This window comes from Epargyreus clarus, unplaced genomic scaffold (assembly GCF_041222505.1).
Source record: "Epargyreus clarus isolate Ecla_fem2 unplaced genomic scaffold, WU_Ecla_fem_2.2 ptg000017l, whole genome shotgun sequence".
In the NCBI taxonomy this organism is placed as follows: domain Eukaryota; kingdom Metazoa; phylum Arthropoda; class Insecta; order Lepidoptera; family Hesperiidae; genus Epargyreus; species Epargyreus clarus.
In genome coordinates, this window is record NW_027332225.1 from 12,250,232 (window position 1) to 12,268,276 (window position 18,045).

At 34.0% G+C, this 18,045-nt stretch overlaps 2 protein-coding genes across 2 annotated transcripts in view; one reads left to right on the top strand and one right to left on the bottom strand.

Moving 5' to 3' along the window:
• nAChRalpha1 (nicotinic acetylcholine receptor alpha1) overlaps positions 1–18,045 on the bottom strand; it is a 319,225-nt gene that overhangs the window by 273,457 nt on the left and 27,723 nt on the right. The window lies entirely within an intron of this gene.
• Positions 12,603–13,815, top strand: LOC140749134 (uncharacterized). The gene has a single exon (XM_073082164.1). It carries the CDS (start codon positions 12,768–12,770, stop codon positions 13,386–13,388), a length of 621 nt encoding a protein of 206 aa, XP_072938265.1. The 5' UTR covers positions 12,603–12,767; the 3' UTR covers positions 13,389–13,815.

Below are 18,045 nucleotides of genomic sequence, written 5' to 3' on the forward strand. Positions count from 1 at the left end.
AACTTCGGCTGCATCTTTATAAGCGCTATAAATGAACAAATATTAATTTTATTACTCGCAACAGTGTTTCTAAAGCCATACAAAAGCAATTTTAGTTTCATTGTTTAAACTCAAACGATTTTAGGCAAAACAAAAAATCCAACAGTATATCACTCGCAATCATTTATCAGACTATAACTAGTGGGGCGTACACCGCATATACGTTGCTACGGACATTTTCACCGGTTTTTGTCCTGGCTTTTTGTTTCGCGTCCCGAGCACCGCCGTTTTTATGTACCCCCTACTCGATTTATAAAGGATATAAGGATGGGACTGTCTTTTGTTCATCTGTCGTTTGGTCGTTGTAGTTTCTGCTTGAAGAGAAATATAGTATAAAATGCTTAGAAATTAACTGTAACATATTGGTTTTCTTTCCATTGTCATCAAGAGATAGCGCTACATGTATTAATTTACGTATTTTGAAGGGAAATAGGGCGGGAAGGGGATAAAAAACAAGTTTAAATGATATCGTATATCGTTAATTGATCAAATTTATTTTACCTTATTATTTACAGTCGAAAGTTGCATCACTCACGAAATTTAGCATGGCGTTCAAAGTAACATGTAGTTGTGTGCTACAAGTTTGTTCATAAACAGCGTGTGAGGAGATGCGTTTCTTTTTGGTTTAATTTTTAAATATAACAAAGAGACTTACGCCTAAACAAAATCAATGTTCTATGGCGATGAATGCAAATTATATTCATCAGCCCAACAATGTACCCCAATTATGTTGTCCTAGTAACTCTGAAAGCCGTAGGGATAAACAAAAGTGTCAAATCATGTAAAGGCCCAGATAGTAGGTTATTCAAGCGTAAAGTTTTCATTAATTTATTTTCAAACATTTTTAGGTTAACGACTTTTGTTTACAGACGTATAGAAAGTTAGATTCGGATGTTAGGATATTTTTGCTAGCATAATTTGGGCTAATGAGAGGAGTGATGGCTCAGTTTTATGAATTTTCTGAATCGTGGAATTTTGGGTATATTTTTAATTATTTTTGTTTTTGGAGTTTTGTTTGTAAACAATATTTTTAACAATTTATTAAGCAGTGAGTTTATATTCAGAAAGATAAAAGATATCATCATACCTAATCAACCCCACCAATTTTTGTAAACTTGTCTTTATCATTATCACATCCACAACAAATACGTAGTTCCAGTACAAAAAGAACTTCATTACAACAGAATAAAAATACATTTAAACTGCGAACAAGCTTAATTGTGGCTGGCAGTAGCGAACTAAATTAGACCCGTAGGCGCTGTAAACTTCACTGGCTGAATTTGGACGTACGTGACGCACATAAAAATGTCTAAGTACGTGTGTCATGGTAATTTCTTAGATCGTTTGTGGCTTTCGTGAATTCGTGAAATGGCGGTAGGTAGAAACGTAATCTTTTGTTAAATTGAGCTTGCAAACGAGTTTAGTTTTTCCTGGTCGTAAAACGTCATTGTCACATAATGGCTCTTTGGAATTGTGCGATTAAGTGTCTCATAATAAGAGGAAAACAAATAAAACATATTATTTTTTTATAAATTTGATAATTTCATTACTAAATTTATATAGTACTTTACAAAGTTTCGTTTTTTTTAAATATGCATTTTATATAGGAAAAATAGAATCATGTCATGGATTTGAATTACATAAACGGATACACGCACGCACACACCCACACACGCGCGAGCGTGCGCATACACACGCGCGCACAGTATATATAGTATCCTCTAAGCCTCTAAATATCAGATTCCTAATAAAATACGACCACAAAAATAGACCGCAGTGAAAGCAAATAATTGAAAACCTTAGTTTTATTAAAGGAAGACATACCACTTACCTAATAAAACCATTAATGAATAGCCCGGCATTTTACAATAGATAACGACGTTCAATGTTCATTGTATTGTATAATTGGAATCTCCGAATCGGATAAATTCGGTCAACCGATACGTATCGCAAATATCGGTAACATTAAAAACCAACGTTTGGAAAATTAACGTTGGAATTACAGACCGATATCGGTTCATTGAAATTATTTTGTGATACATTTCAACGAAAAATGGTTTATATTATTTTTAAAATTTTATTCACGGAATTTATAACAGTTATTATAGGAGCCAATTTGTTTTTTCGACGAAGTAAAATATATGTTATTAAATTTAATGCTGATAAAACGTTATTGGGAAATTGATATGCTAGAGGGTTTATTGTATTTAAAAACTACCTAGCCAGTCTTACACACTGAAGGTTCTGAGACCAATCCCGGTAAAGACAAAATCTAAATAACTAATTTGACTTAATTTCTGGGTGAATATTTATGTAAAACACCCGACTTTGTGTCCATGACTGTATTATCGTATACGATACTGTAGTTTTATTGTAGGGCTATAAGACAATAAGTGTTTAAAACGTTATAGCGATATAATGTAATAAAAAATTAGCGATTGTATATTCTATAACGTAAAATGTAAATAAATTATCGGCTATTACTTTAATATTAAGTGTTAGATATTGTAAATAATTAAGCTGTGGATTTTTTTGAATAAATAAATAACGTTTTTTTTATAATATAGGAGTAGCAGACGATCATGCAGTCCACCTGATGGTAAGTAGCTACTGCCACTCATGTACATATGTAATTAACCCCAGATAGGATTAGATATTCCTACCTGAGGTCGGCCACAGATGCGCCGCTACCCTTGAAGACTAAGCTGGAATGCCTCGGAAAAGTAGGTCGCCCTTAACACACCCTTCGAAATGGAACACGGCAGTGCCAGACACTGCTGGTATTACGCAGAAATAGGTGTGGCGGTGGTGCCGCCGGAGTCGAACCACAAAGGTTTCTACCACCTTCAAAACGTTATAACGATGACGATATAATACGTTATAACGATATCCTTAACGTAGCGTTACGACGTAGGTGTGTGTATATCGTGCGTGAATCCCAATAGCCCGCATATGGCCAACACGTTGGTCCCATACAAACAGAACTCGTACACAGAGTTGAACAGCAATAGATTGCTAATGTTTGCAAATTTTAAACATCTGAAACAATCCATTAAAGTATTCATCATCATCAACCACTGTTCCACTGCCAGGCACGGGCCTCCTTTCAGAATAAGAAGGATTAGGTCATAGTCTACCGCACTGGCCAAATGCGAATTACTTGAATTCACATACCTTTGGAAAAAAAAATTAAGATTTCTCAGGTATGCAGGTTTCCTCACGATGTTTCATCGTTTAGCAAGTGATAATTAATTTCTAAAACGCACATAATTTTTTTTAAATCAGAGGTTTGAACCTCGGACCTGGGATTTGAATTTCGGACTCCTCGATCAAGAGGTCAACATTCTTAACCACTAGGCTATCTGCTTTTTTTTAAATTAAAGTATTAAATACTATGAATATCAGAAATGAATTCACTCGAACAAGCGTATTGATTAAACGCTCACCTTCAAAATGATTGACGAGGGACTGAAAAGGGTATTGAAGGGACTTACACAGTACATAGGTGAGAAAATGTTTTTAGATTAAGTACACTGGAAGTAATAAAGTATTACACCAGCGTTGAAAATTGTTACAAGAGGTAGAGCAATTTGTTCCATATTTTTACAATAACTTGTTAGTAAGACATATTATTTTGATTTTAGTACAACTTTTGGGATTTTTGTGATTCTAGTTTTAACCGACTTCGGGGGTTTTCCGAGCTTATGGATGCATGTATGTAGGTCAATATGTTTGTACGTATGTTTGTATGTCACTCTTTAGCACGCCAGTCCAAACCTCTTCAATATTTGAGGTCCATTCGTCACATTGAGGGAGTAACGAAGTCTATATTTTAAAGAAGGCAGATTTTGTAATTTTATAATATTTCTCTAATTTTAGATCTTCAGCTGTAGCTGTTTATAAATAATTAAGACAACAATAGAGATATTTCGTTGATATAAAAATATTTTTAAATTTTCCCCATTATACGTAATATTTGAGCATAGGGAAGAAAATGTAGAAGGGGTAAAGGGAAAAGTCGGAGATGTATTCTCAGATAACATGGAGTGAAATGGGTGCAAACAGGAAAACCTTGACGATATTAGATGGTTAAAATATTTTTGGTTCGTCTACGGCGCCACTACTACCACACCCTTATTATGTTAAATACAAGAGTACTCTAAGGGTTTGAAATATGCGGTAATAGATCTGCCTTTTTCACAAGGTTTTTCAACGTAATCCAAAAAATAAGGAAGGCATTTCTCTATGGACCTTAAATGCTACTGCTTCGTTTAAAATCATTTAGTGAATTACAAGTTATTACTTTATTCACATGAAAAAAATCTTTTTTTGACATTAAATTTCAATGTTGGGAGCTACGTATAATATTTTATTTAAAGAAGCAAAATTCAAATCCACCAAAAAAGTGCTAAACTTCTGATGAATTCGCCATTATAAATTTCACTCAAAAAAACATTGTTGAGGTCCTTAAGCCCGGGAAATGAGGTGCAAAACGGTGTACAAAAAACATTTGTTGGGCTTAAGATTGTCGAGTTTTCAATTCCTTCGGAAGGTCCGGGAATATTTAAAACTTGTAAGCTAAAGAGGCCCACAATCAGATAAACTCGTAACAAGAAAGTTTTTCAAATAAAATTGATAGGGACCGCTCCGGGACATCATGCCTTAGGCCTAAAAAGTTTTAAGCGTCCATCTATTTCTTTTTCAATGGCAAAATACCTAGAAAGAAACTTTGCCTTGAGCGCCGAACGAGATAATATGAGTCGGGGTTTTGCGGTTTTATTAAAGCATGAGTTATGAATATAAAGCAGACGTTTAACCTTTAATTAAAGGTTAGCCTAAGTAATAAAGATGTACCAACACTTTTTCGAGTTCTATCGCGTGTTCTTTTAGGTTTACATTGAGGTAAATTACTGACTTTAAAATCGACATACATGACGTGACCATCTTTTGACAATTATAAAAACGAATCAATTGGTTCGAGGATATTGCAGCCAAACATAATCTTTCATCACATTCCATGGACTCCTTTAAACTGATAAATTAGATTGAAGGTGATCCAAAAAAACACATATATACACGTTCACGGCAGTATAATATAAGCCGCTATGTTCAAAGATGATCAAACATTATAATTGTAGGGACAGGAACATAATGAGATCAGTCTCGCGATCTATCTGGAAACGGTTACTGATATTCACAGATATACTGACCACTAAATATATTTACGGCTGATACGTAAAAAAGTATGAAAATAGCCGAACCCGATACATTACATGAAAATAAACCAAAGAAAGAGTTTTATAAGGTATCTTTCATACAGTAAGTTTTCCCATTCGCCCGGCTCGGGCTCGCTAAGTTTCGTATTTACCATACTGGGCCCTCAACGCCCGGATTTCTTGAAGAGTCTTGTTATTGTTGTTTTATAGAATAACAAAACAAAGGCTCCTTGGTTATTGCGTAAGCTACGTTTTGTTAGAACTAGCGTAGGTAGTTCTGTTTTGTTGTGGGAATAAACGGAATTATCCATAAACTGAAATTTGAAATTCATAATTATTTTTTCATTTTCTAATAACTTATTTTGATCTTTAAAATACGTTATAAAATAACCTTATAAGTAATAACCATAAAGAATGAAAGATAGCAGTAGTACAAATATCGTTACTTAAACTATTTATACAATTAAACCTATATGGAAAAACTATACTATTCGATTAATAAGTAACATTGCAACATACTTAGAAACATTGGAGAACTTTTCGGAAAATATAACTTTGATAGAAAATAACCAGACCTAAGATTATTGAAATTCTTGCAACTGAAAATAAGGAAATATTTTTCACAAAGAGGAAAATACCCTCGGATCTATTTTTCAGATCGAATCAAGAGAACCTCCGGAAAAGAATAGCGGAAAGGGATTCTTTGCAAGACATCTAATGAATTCATTACGTCATGAGTTTGAAGGGATGGTAGTACGGATGTCTAACTCTTTGATATTAAGTCGATGATAAAGTTTTATATGACGTTACACCCTGAACCATGTCCATGAGGTTTAAGATAACGTGTCCAAAACTGGAGGATATATTTTTTTGTTATGCAATTATAACATTGAAAATTATAACAATATTTATTATTCGTTATAAATAGGAATATATCATTAATATAAAAGCTTTAATGCAATATACAAATTGTGTGTATTCATTTCAAGCAAATGCTCAAATTTTAAGTGATACCATTAAAATTTTTGTAATGAATATTTTTGAGTGTCATTAATAAGAAATCCTTGCAGAAAGTACAATTTTAGGATCACAAAATATACTTCAAATTTTGAAAACAGTATGTATAAATGATGAGTTCATAATGTCACAGGAGTTGATCAAATAAATCCTGTAACAAACAAACCTGTTCAACAAACACTAAGCGAATATCTAAAATTTTGGGACCAGAGCCATAATCACATAACAGAGCGCGCTTTACAAACTTCATTTATATTCAAATTACATTTCCACTCACTGAACACCGAATAGTTTGTTTTCCTAAAAGCATTCTTCAATGGACTTTGCAAGATAATGCAATTGACCTTTGTCCCTTTGTCAAAGCCTTATTGGTCCTTGGCAATATAACGCTAATTCGCCATCCTCTTTGTTCAAGAGGCGCTTCTTTATTCGAACGACAACGGCACGGCACCGTTGCTGTCAGAACTTCTGTCAGTACTGTCAGAGTCGGCGATAGACACAAGTGTTATTCGATAACACGAGCGTCGTGCACTACTGTATGAAACCAACTGTGCCTGTTTTCTTAAATATTATAATCTCATAAGGAAGATTTATCTGAGAAAAATAAGTGGAAATTGATTTTAGGACCAAAAATATACCTAAGATAGATCAGCTGAAAGCTTTTATCGAAAGTTAATAATTATTCGATATAGCAATGACTCAGCTTTCCCTTTACGGGAAATATCTTTTCGTATGCAAACTACATACATTTGCATCGTCCATTTAATATTATTACGTCTACAGTGAAGCCGTGCCGTGCCGTTGTCGTCCCAATGAAGATGGGTCCAATGGCGCTCTAAATACCGAAAGCTACAGGGTGTTGTAAACGCCCCCGGCTGTTTTACTTTCATGTTTTCGTTTTGATATTATAATAATGGGGAACCTCATACAATTATGTTATGTTGCTGGAAATTAAATTCTGTGATCCAATTTTAAATGAGTTCAAAGCTATAATGGGATTTTACAATGTTGCTACTTTACAATACTCAACATTATCACAAAGCTGTAAATTATATTAATTGGACTGGCAATAAAATTATAACGTATTAGTTTACATTCGAGTTTGAATTCATGTTATTATTATCATTTCACTGTAACCTTCTTTTCAAATTCATATCACCGCAGGCCCACTTTAGATTGTTCTATTTATTTTTTACAAGATTATATAAATTCAAGGATAAATTTATTCAAATAGAAAGATGATCTTAGTCTTCCAAGAAAAACCTCTGGATAAATGGCATCGCAACTTTATTCGTTGAGAAAGTATTCGACAGAATGGGATTATGTAGAACTCGGCAGGCGAGAATTAGAATAATATAAAAATGGCACTTCTGCTGGCTTGGGTAAAGCCCACGGCTGCGTCACGTCCCTAAGATAATGACGTCACGCACCGAACGCGACTCGAGGCACGCTTTCAACTGAAACACTTACATTTACATGTATGTGATGTATACGTGAGTACATTTGCACATGTGTGGAACTTTATATACGAGGGACGTGACTATTACAGTTGGTCAACTAAGTGTTTGCTGGTAAGCGCGCTACAAACTTGACGTTTTTTTATTTTTATTTTCGTCGGAGAGAATATCGAAAATGTGGATTATAATTTTAATATTTATAAACATTATTTGATTTTTACAGGCAAACAGAACGCAAGTCTAATGTAGAGTCGTAAGAATTTTTGATAAATTAATGTTTAATAAATTGTGTGGATTGGCAAAAATCAGTGTGCTCCAATTTGGCTAAGATGAAAAAGAATGTCTATCTGAGATCCATTGCATAAACTGTTTTTTCCAAGGACTTGGCAAATTGGTCCTCGCAATTAATATTGACTATCGATTTTCCGCGACAACAGAAATCCAAAGAATTCTATACTTAAAATCCTGCGTTTTACAAACTATAACTTAATTTGACTTTAGTTATGTACTTCTAAAATTACAGTGTTTCAAACTACGAAACTGCGTACAAACACAAACACGTACCCGTCGTGTGTACGGCCGCCCTAATCGGGCTCAATCAACTGATCGGGCGATTAGTTGAACGATTAATCAATTCCCGCACACTAATAGCTGTAACTGGGAAAATTGATAGCATTGATGAACGCTGTTCAATGGGTGTTTGTGCGGATAGATGTAATTGTTCTTGCTATTGGAACAATGTTGCTTACAGTACATTAATGAATGTGGCTTAATTGTATTTCACTGTCAATTATTGTTAGCAATCTAGGTATATTGTAGTTGACCGATAGGTTTACAATTTTTTCTCATTTGTACTAACTATAAAGGTCATGAATTTCCAAGGTAATAATGATTTATCAATGCTTATTACGGTTATTCATAATGTTTTTGTAGTAATTGTGTAAAAATTGGCATAATGTATTGTGTGTATTTTAGTGGTTAGTAGAGTTCTAGAAATCTAGGAAATTATAATAATTAAGGTGATAACTAAGTTCATTTTTTTTTTTAGTTTTCTAGAAGTACCTAATGTACGTACGATGTAGAAAATACTATAGCACTGTAGGTAGATACTTTTTTGTGAATTAGTAGTAGTAAACTTACAGTACACGTGCAGGTAGTGTTTGATTACAGATACATTTTAGGAACTGCCAATTCCTAACCATAATATTTAGCCCTAACTTCGAAGTAATTCACACAGCTAATCTCTATTGATTTGTTAACCTGACGACCGCTTGTGATTTAGTTTCCCTCCACTTAATTAAGCACTTGCATAAATATGCTTACATGATAGCATTTCGTTAGCGACTAAGCTTAAGTAAAGGACTTTTAAAAATATATATATTATGGTGACACCAGTGCACATATACACACACATGCACACATATTTCTGCCTTATAAGCGCCGCTATGTTCTGTTTTAAAAGATGTTAAAGTTTCTTGTTAATCGACGCTTCTATTTTCGGTCATTTCATTGTAACACTTATTAAAATAACGTATTTCATCCTCAAAATAATTTCACAGTTTAATATTGTTTACAGCGTTTTCTAAATGTTTATTCCGAGCGAACCTTGAAAACGGGTGTCAGCAAAGTCAACAGTTCAACATAATTGAATCTACATAGCTGCCGATAGGTTGAGCACACCTGGTTAGTACCACGTGGCGGGTGTGCGAGTGAGACGGGCGACAGGCTGTCTCGTTCACACTAAAGGCACGCAGGGAAGTTAACGGGTAGGTTAGTAGGAAGTTAATAGGTGGGGTAGCTAACGTGTGCTCGGTAAGAGTATGCTACAACGGGTACTTTGTTTCGCGAGATATTGGCTAAATAGATTTTACTTTCACCTTCGCTGTGGAAGCTTGATAACGAAGTCAATCAAGTGGCGTGGGAGTATACTGGGAATTAGGGTATGGACGAGCTATTAACGTGGATGTTTTTTTTCTGTCGAGCTTTGTATTTTTATGGTTATTAATTTTATTAAGGCTTTAGCGTTCCCTTATTAAGAAATTGTGAATCTATTACTGTTTCAGTGCTAGGCACGAGTGTCATTATATTGAAGGGATTTAGACAATTAAGATTCCACCGTATTGGCTAAGTTCGGATTGGTAGACACACACACTTAGGAACTCTTTTTTTTTTAAGTAACTCTTAGGTGTGTTTGTTTCCTTACGATTTTCAGTATTACCGAGAAATTTAGATCCACTCTGTGAATCGAATGTAAGAGGCGTATATTCACATTACTAAGCTTCTACTGCTCAAAATAATTAATATTAGAGCACAAATGCTGTAAAATTTTAATTAACGTTGTTAACGATACCGAGTTCATCTCGCAATGTTTGGTACTCACTTATAAAGTAGGTCAGAGAACATATTACATACTACCTGGTCTTTTATTAAATAATTGATTATAGTTTTGCCAAAACGGCCATTTTGTTTTTGTTAGTACTAAAAATAATGAAGATGTAGTTAATAGTTAGTAGTATATCTTTGTTCTCAAGAGATTCCATTTGCTCCCAATATGCATTAGATATTCCTATCTGAGGTCGGCCACAGACGCCGCTACTCCTGAGGACTAAGCTGGAACGCCTCGGAAAAGTATGTCTCCCTTACCACATCCTCCAAACCAGAACACAGCAGCAGAACACAGCGCTTAAGCCCGAAATACTTGTGGCTTAACACTGCTGTTATTAGGTAGAAATAGGTGTGGCTGTGGTGCCGCCGCAGTCGAACCACAATGCGTTCTACCACCTTCCACTATACTAGGAATAGCATGATCATAATAATGATGAATATCGATTTCTCAAAAATAGTCCAAGTAGGTATCAAATAATTACGTAAACATATCATTTTCTTACGTACCTTTCATATACTCGTATAATATATTCTTTATAGTAGTATAAAATAATAAAAATAAATCATTTTGACATACAATATATTTGACGCATACAAAATTCATGTCGTTGATTGTGTAACGTCAGATTTAAATTGAATAATGTTTAAAATTAACGAGTATTAAGTAATAAAATAACTTTAATGGAAGCGATATCGGATACGCCTACAACGTTATTAATTTTCTTTAACGTAGTTCAAGTTGTAATTATTCTTGTTTTGCTCCTGCCATTTATTGATATAGTAACCTTATCTAAGAACATCAAAGACTTTACTGATAGTGCGCGAAATAACCCTATAACCGCAACATTGTTGTTTTCGTATGGATTCATATTAGTTATTTACGGAATATTAAGCCCGTCAAAAACGTTGACGGAACTTAAACATTCAAAAGTAGCGAGTGAGGGAGAATCGCCTGAAGACATTCTAAGAAGAATAGTTGCATGCAGTAATGCCTCCCGAAATTATATTCTTGGAGCGTTCTCCCTATTTTTCCTGTTAGTAATCATAAGACTATTTGACTATGTTAACTTTTCGGCGAAACTACACGAATTTTCAGAATTAATGGCAAATTATGATTTGGTTGATATCACACTTATAAGTGAACCAGCGTATGACAGTAACATTACTTTCATTATCGATGAACCCATCGAAGAAGAGGACGAAACAGTACCATGGCCTGTAACGTCTGATTTTAACAAGGAGGAACGTTCTCAAATAAGAAAATTTTTGAGAGATACTCCGAAAAAGCTCTCCGTGTTGGCTAATAAAGCTACATGTGACTATGATAAAATTAAAAAATATGGTAATAAAAAAAACACAGCAGTAGTTGATAAAAGATCTATCAAAACTGCTGATATCTTCAACACAGATTCTGAGCTAATTGAAATTGTACCAAAAAGCAGCGAGAAAGAACGTACAGAAGAAAAGGACGATATCGACAAGAAAGAACAAAATATTCCATCAAAATGATAAACATCTTTCGAGCTTTAATCGGAATTCTTATATTTGTAGAACTTGTTGTAGTAATGGCGCTTTTAAAACCTTTGCGAGAACCGTACCTCATTAGAGACTATTGGTGTAAGATCCAGAAAAATCCGTATTGCAGCTCAAATATTCTCTTTGCATTTATTTGTGGACTGGTTATTAATACTATGTTGGAAATTGAATGGGAAAATTATTATTACCGTGATATATTGGACACAGTGGACAATTACCCCCTAATATCAGAATTTCACGTTAGCGTAACCTTCGTGTCCTATACTTGTTTCTTCATTGCACTATTTCTGTTATTAATAATTGAGAGAACTATACATTTTTTGCTTACAGTAGCACGTTTATTAGATTTTGAGCTTATGTGTCGTCATGCAATTTTGAACCGAGAAACCGGTAATGAAATGTCAACGGTAAAGTTAGTAACCGTATACTTTCAGAACTATTGCGGGAAAAATAATAAATAATAAAATAATAATAATAATATTATTTATATATTATATATTATTTATTATTATTGCGGGAAAAAATTGAATCAGTGATGTTTTGTTTGTTATTAAATTATATATGTGTTTGTTCGGCTTTTAGTCATTGCAATAAAATTATTTATAATCCTTCTACCGTTTTAATTTTAGTACTCACTCTCTGTAATTACGTTAGTAGAGTATTGTCTTTGTTCAATTCAAGTATATTTGGAAGTGGAACAAACTAACAAACATTTATGGGCAAGTACATTAAATGAGTTTTCATTGCTAAAAATATTGTTAGGCAGTTACTTTGTGTTATAAATCATTAAATGTATATATTTTAATAAGCTACGTATTGCATTTAGATTACCTAAAATAAGATAGTTGTTTCATATTATATTCAACAATTTTTGAAACAAAAATATATATTTCAATAACAGTTATCAATAGACAGCGTTGAATTGAGCGACACAAAGGAAGAAAAAACTCATTTTACAAAACGAACGCTGTCTCTATCTTGTCACCAATTGTCAGTTGATCGACGTTCAACAGAAATGTAGAAAACCGAGTGATTTACGCTTCAAATATTCAAAGCCGTGCAAAATGCCTTAATGGCGAACCGTGTCTGATATACCGACTCCAACATCGACAGGAAAATGGATACCAGTTGTATTGTCCTAGGCTGTCTGTTGCTGATACAAATGGCTATAATCCTCGTCATGCTGAACCCGATTTACGACGTCCGCAAGATATCCAAACACGTTAACCGTACGATTAAAAACTACAGAAATTTGTACTTCCTATCCATTATTATTTACTTCGGATCTGTCATTTATTTGGGTATGTACATCCCGTTACAAAATATTCATCAACTTTTATACGCCAAGAAACTCGGCGAATACGACAAGTTAGTACTACTCACTAGAGTGGAAAAGAATTATATCATCGCTGGATTTTCTCTGTTCCTACTAGTTGTTTTGTATGGAGTGAGAGCGTTAATATCTTATGCATCAAGTATATTAGAAATGTCAATAGCAACAAGAGAATCTTTGGTAATAAAATCGCACTCGAAAGAACTAAAAAAGAAAGCATTTTTGCTACCAGAGAACATATTACCTAACTTATTGCGCGTCAAGAGGTCAGTTTCATACGAGAATATACTTTTCGCCAACGAGCTGCGGGAACAATTGAAAGCAATTTTGAAGAATGCCGAGTACCCACGCAGTACTTCCACTATCTCAAGCATTTTAGACTCTAGCAATTTCTACTGCAGCTGAAGATTGTTCCTTGAAGTAAACTTATTACCATCTTTCCTGTTTCGGTTCAAGTTATATTTCATAGTAAACCATCGGACGATCGTCTGGCACGTAGGAAATATTGCCAAGTATTCGGAAATTCTTCGGAATTACAACGGAGAGGCAACGGGATGTATTCGAAAGACAAGGCCATAAAATAGAATGCCGCTACAGAAGGGAAAGAAAATGTCAAATCGGAATGTTTGGAGTGTGAGGGAAGAAAAACTAGTTACATAAGGGTATTTACCCAAAGAACGAGGCACCATACGAATAAATTGTTGGACTGTTAGCATACGAATTATGTAGGTCTAGTTTATGATGCTTGTTTTGACACTTTCAGTTTACGCATGAATGTTTTAAGACAATTTTTATACATAACAAGAATAAAACGGCTTTGAATATTAACAAATTTATATCATTTTGACGATCCTTTATTATACCTAATAAGATGTAGGATTGCTAATAGCCTATAAATAAAATAATTATACGCTTTTTGCACTCACAGCGCCACACTAGGATGTAACGTGGGTGCCATGGACACACATACATCCAGAACAGATCTCTAATAATTATTCAGGAATCATCATTCGGATATCTAACTAATATTAAAAGCAATATTTATGTAATGAAGCTATTATATGCTAACGTTGCTTAGCAGTATTATATTTCCAGTGGTGATTAATATTTCAGCTGTATAGCAAATAATTATTATTATGAAATGATACGAAATAGGAAGACCATTTAGTCTGTTTTAATTAATATAACGTAGTTCAATATTAATCTATATAGGAATATCGAAATAAACGTTATTTTCTTCGTTAACATCTATTTTGTTATAATATTAAAAATTAAAGATCATTTTTTTCTGGACTGATTGTGATGACAACTTTCATATACCTATTACCATTTAGGCAGTCACAGACTTAGCGCTCACATAACGTTCGTGTAGTGTTTTAGGTTCAATCCCCGGCCCGGCAGATGTGTAATGAATTTAATTTTCTATTTAGAGCCTAAGTGTTAAATACTTGTTTCGAAAGTTCTAGGTTCAAGCCTCGGCATTTTCGTGTATTTCTACACAATAAAGGGTTACTTTATATTAATAGTTACTATAGTGAGAGAGACAGGTTTTTAAAATGAAGTATAATTATTTGCCATTTTTGTAGGGGTCTGTGGTAGTTTTTGAAACTCATCACGGAAAAATCTCTGTTTCCTCACCGTTCCCATTACTATACTATATTATACTATACTATACCTACTATACTCTATACTATATAATGGTATGGCTGGATTTCCGCAAACACGTTGCCACTTGGCAAGCGAGACACAGTTTCAACGGCTAGGAGTTAGTGTTAAATATACTGTTGGCAAGCGAAAGATCTGTTGTGGCGCCAACCGTAGACAATGTTATGTTTCGTTGAAAACTTTATAAAACGCTACGAGGCATATATTTCTGGATAACTAGAGCCTGGATTGAACTCTACCACGCTCAGTGCACTGGTTTACCACCAGTTTAGCAAGGAGTTTAAAGAAGAGAGACAAAACATAAAACGCCATTTTGTCAATTTGGACATTTAATGTTATGTTACTGGCACTATAGTTCTGATACAATCCGCTAGGGGCGCTGATTGGAAATTGTATGGGCAAATGCGTAAACAAATACCAAAACAGTCATATTTGTCGAAACGTAAAGACTCATGGTAAGGGTACTGAATTGAAGAGTGTGGTGTGAGAAACATGCTTATCCAAGTTGTTCCAACTTAGTCCTCATGAGTAGCAATGCATGTGACTTGGTAGGACTCTAATCTTACTTAAAGTTGATTACAGATCTCAATAAGCGACAGCCTCTTCATGTGGACTGCGTGCTCGCTTGCTACTTCTATAATAATTATTCGCCAAGTACGAGTCGAACTCGCACGTGGAGGATTCCGTACCACCAAATGTTCATTATTTTTTACTTATTTTTTTTCTTTTTATTATTTTCAAAAATATTTAGCTATATTACACAAAAATAGATGGCGTTTGGGTGATGATCAATGATACGTAAACAACGTATAATAAAATTAAAATAACTATATTAAAAGATGTTTTACGGTTCTTATTTGTATTTATTATAATACCACTTCCTTTTCCTAGTACGGTTTAACAGTTAGATCGAACAATGCCGAAAAATACCGGTTTGTTGTATGGAGACTCCCTTTAATATTCAACTTTATTTTATTTTTAGTATTTTTTGTTATAACGGCCACCGTTATGAATCCTCTGTAAAAAAATCATGTGTCTATTTATTACGGTTCCGGAGATATAGCCCTGTGACAGACGGACAGACAGCAAAGTCTTAGTATTAGGGTTCCGTTTTCACCCTTTGGTTACGGAACCCTAAAAAGCTAATAAACCTTCGTCCAAACTAGAGTTTATCACAGATGTCTATGACGGCAGCCACTTAAAGTGGACAGCATGTTCGTCTGCTACTTCTGTAATAAAATATAATAAAAAACTAATAAACCCTCGTCCAAAGCAGCGAGTTAAAACACGAACCGCTCCAAATCGAGTTCCAAACGCGAGGCACATAAAATCGCAAAGCCTCCAGACGTGGCCTCGTCTAACGTCTTATCTCACAAAAAATGTATGGACCTAATCACACATTCAGTCCACACTCTATGTTACCCTGTTACACTGATATCAAGTTAGCGATAGGCGATTACATGTTGTTATAGAAAAAGCTTGTGAAATAGCTTTGCTTGTTAAAAAGGATATTGAATCATTTTATTTTGCCCCGTGTTATTTAACCGGGGCGCTCCATATTAAGGAAATACTGATGAAAAGCGTTGATGGTGATATTTTCACAAAAAACATTTATCTTTTCTTAATAGCGAAAGACAAACGATACCTAGCTTGCTTTATGCTAGTTTACAGATACTCTTTTCCGTGTAGTTAATGATTAAAGGTATTCGAAGTATAAATATCTTTTTCTGAGTAATGATTCGGAGTCTATCGAAATTCGTAAATTTTATTACAGTAGTTCTGTCAATTGGTATTCGATACCAGTTACAATTACGTGAAGTTGATAAATTTTGGATTTTTTTTAATAATTATGTTGAAAGTAACAGTTGTTAGCAGCTGAGGGTAGCGTGAGACAGAGTTTTATTAAATAAAACAAAAAATAAACAAAAATATTTCTACTTTAAAATTATAACGAGGTTGTGTTAAGCGTATTTTCGAAAAATTCACTGATTTCTATTTCTCTGATTTGTGGACACGAACCATTTTTTCTACCATATCTCCTATACCTATTTGCATAAAGTCCTAGCTTACTCGCCATAACCCAATAGCCAAACCAAACTGCATTGCCCCAAAAATTGCGACCTATAAATTTGCCTCTATTTATTATTTAGCAACGTGCGTGACTCCTTGGGGACAGCGGTCACCCGCAGTACTCCCGTTCTTTACTCGCCCCGGCTTGATGCGGGTCAGCTTTGGTAATTATAAATGGACCCGCGTCGGCAATGAATTTTGTGTACTTTGTCCCTGTTTCCTGATGCTCGCTTGAAATAGAATGGCTACATTTTGGTTGGCGTTTCCGTTTTCAATTTTACGCGTGTTTTACTAAAATACTCGCTCATTTTATGGTTTATTGAGGTCATTATAATGGCAAAAGTTATTTAAGAAGACATTGAATTTTGGGAGTTTATTTGAAATGTAGAAATGTTTTAAAGTAAAATAAAAAAAATCTTTAAAGTTATATAATTATGTTAAAGATAGGAATATTTGTTTAAACCTTCTTCTGTGATAACTTTTTAGTTATTCTATTTATGAAGATATTATCTATACATATCTTTTCGTAAATCGAAATCTTTAAGTACCAACCGACTCAAGTTTCTTTAAATTAAATGGATTTGTCTATGTTATCCTAAAATTACATATACTTAAAAATAATAATAAAGTTGTCCTTAACATAATATCATTTGTAACATTATATTTTATGTAACAATTTCAATACCTACAAGTATTTAATAATGTTATTAATTATAGTACAGAAGTACGTTTACCATCGTAATAAATAGAAATAGTATTGTAATTTTAATTTCATAATCAAAACTTAGGCACCTTAGAAATAAATGAACCAAATCACCAACTTTGTCAATTTTCTCAACATTTTTGGTTCAATGTTCGAATGTCCATTACAATATAAAAGTTCTTATGGTTTTCATGAATCATTCCGCTTTTTCCTTATAAAAAATTAAGTGCAAAACTTACAGTACTCAGACTCTACCCACTTTAGTGCTACCCGTCCGTAAAATGAGCAACTTTGCCGCAAAACAAAGGAATTCTGCGGCAAAGTTGCTCATTTTAAATAACGACATTCTAAATCCGTCGGCAAAAAGTACTTCCGACCGTAATTATGTCGAGCAAAACTATCGAAGAGTATTTGTCTTAAGATTTATTATATCCGGAAAGTCCTTGCTGGACCCATAGAGTAGTGATAGCGTAGAGGTGACCACAAATCTTCCGTAAACTGCACGATTTGTTATGTATCTTGGTGCGATTTAAAAGTATAATGTAGTGAACTCGTTTAAATTTTATTGTCACTAAAGATTTAGATACACTCTTTAAAATAAATACATAACTCCAAAAATACTAT

Excerpts from the sequence above, each read along its gene's own strand:
- LOC140749134 (XM_073082164.1), top strand. The coding sequence starts at position 12,768 with ATGGATACCAGTTGTATTGTCCTAGGCTGTCTGTTGCTGATACAAATG.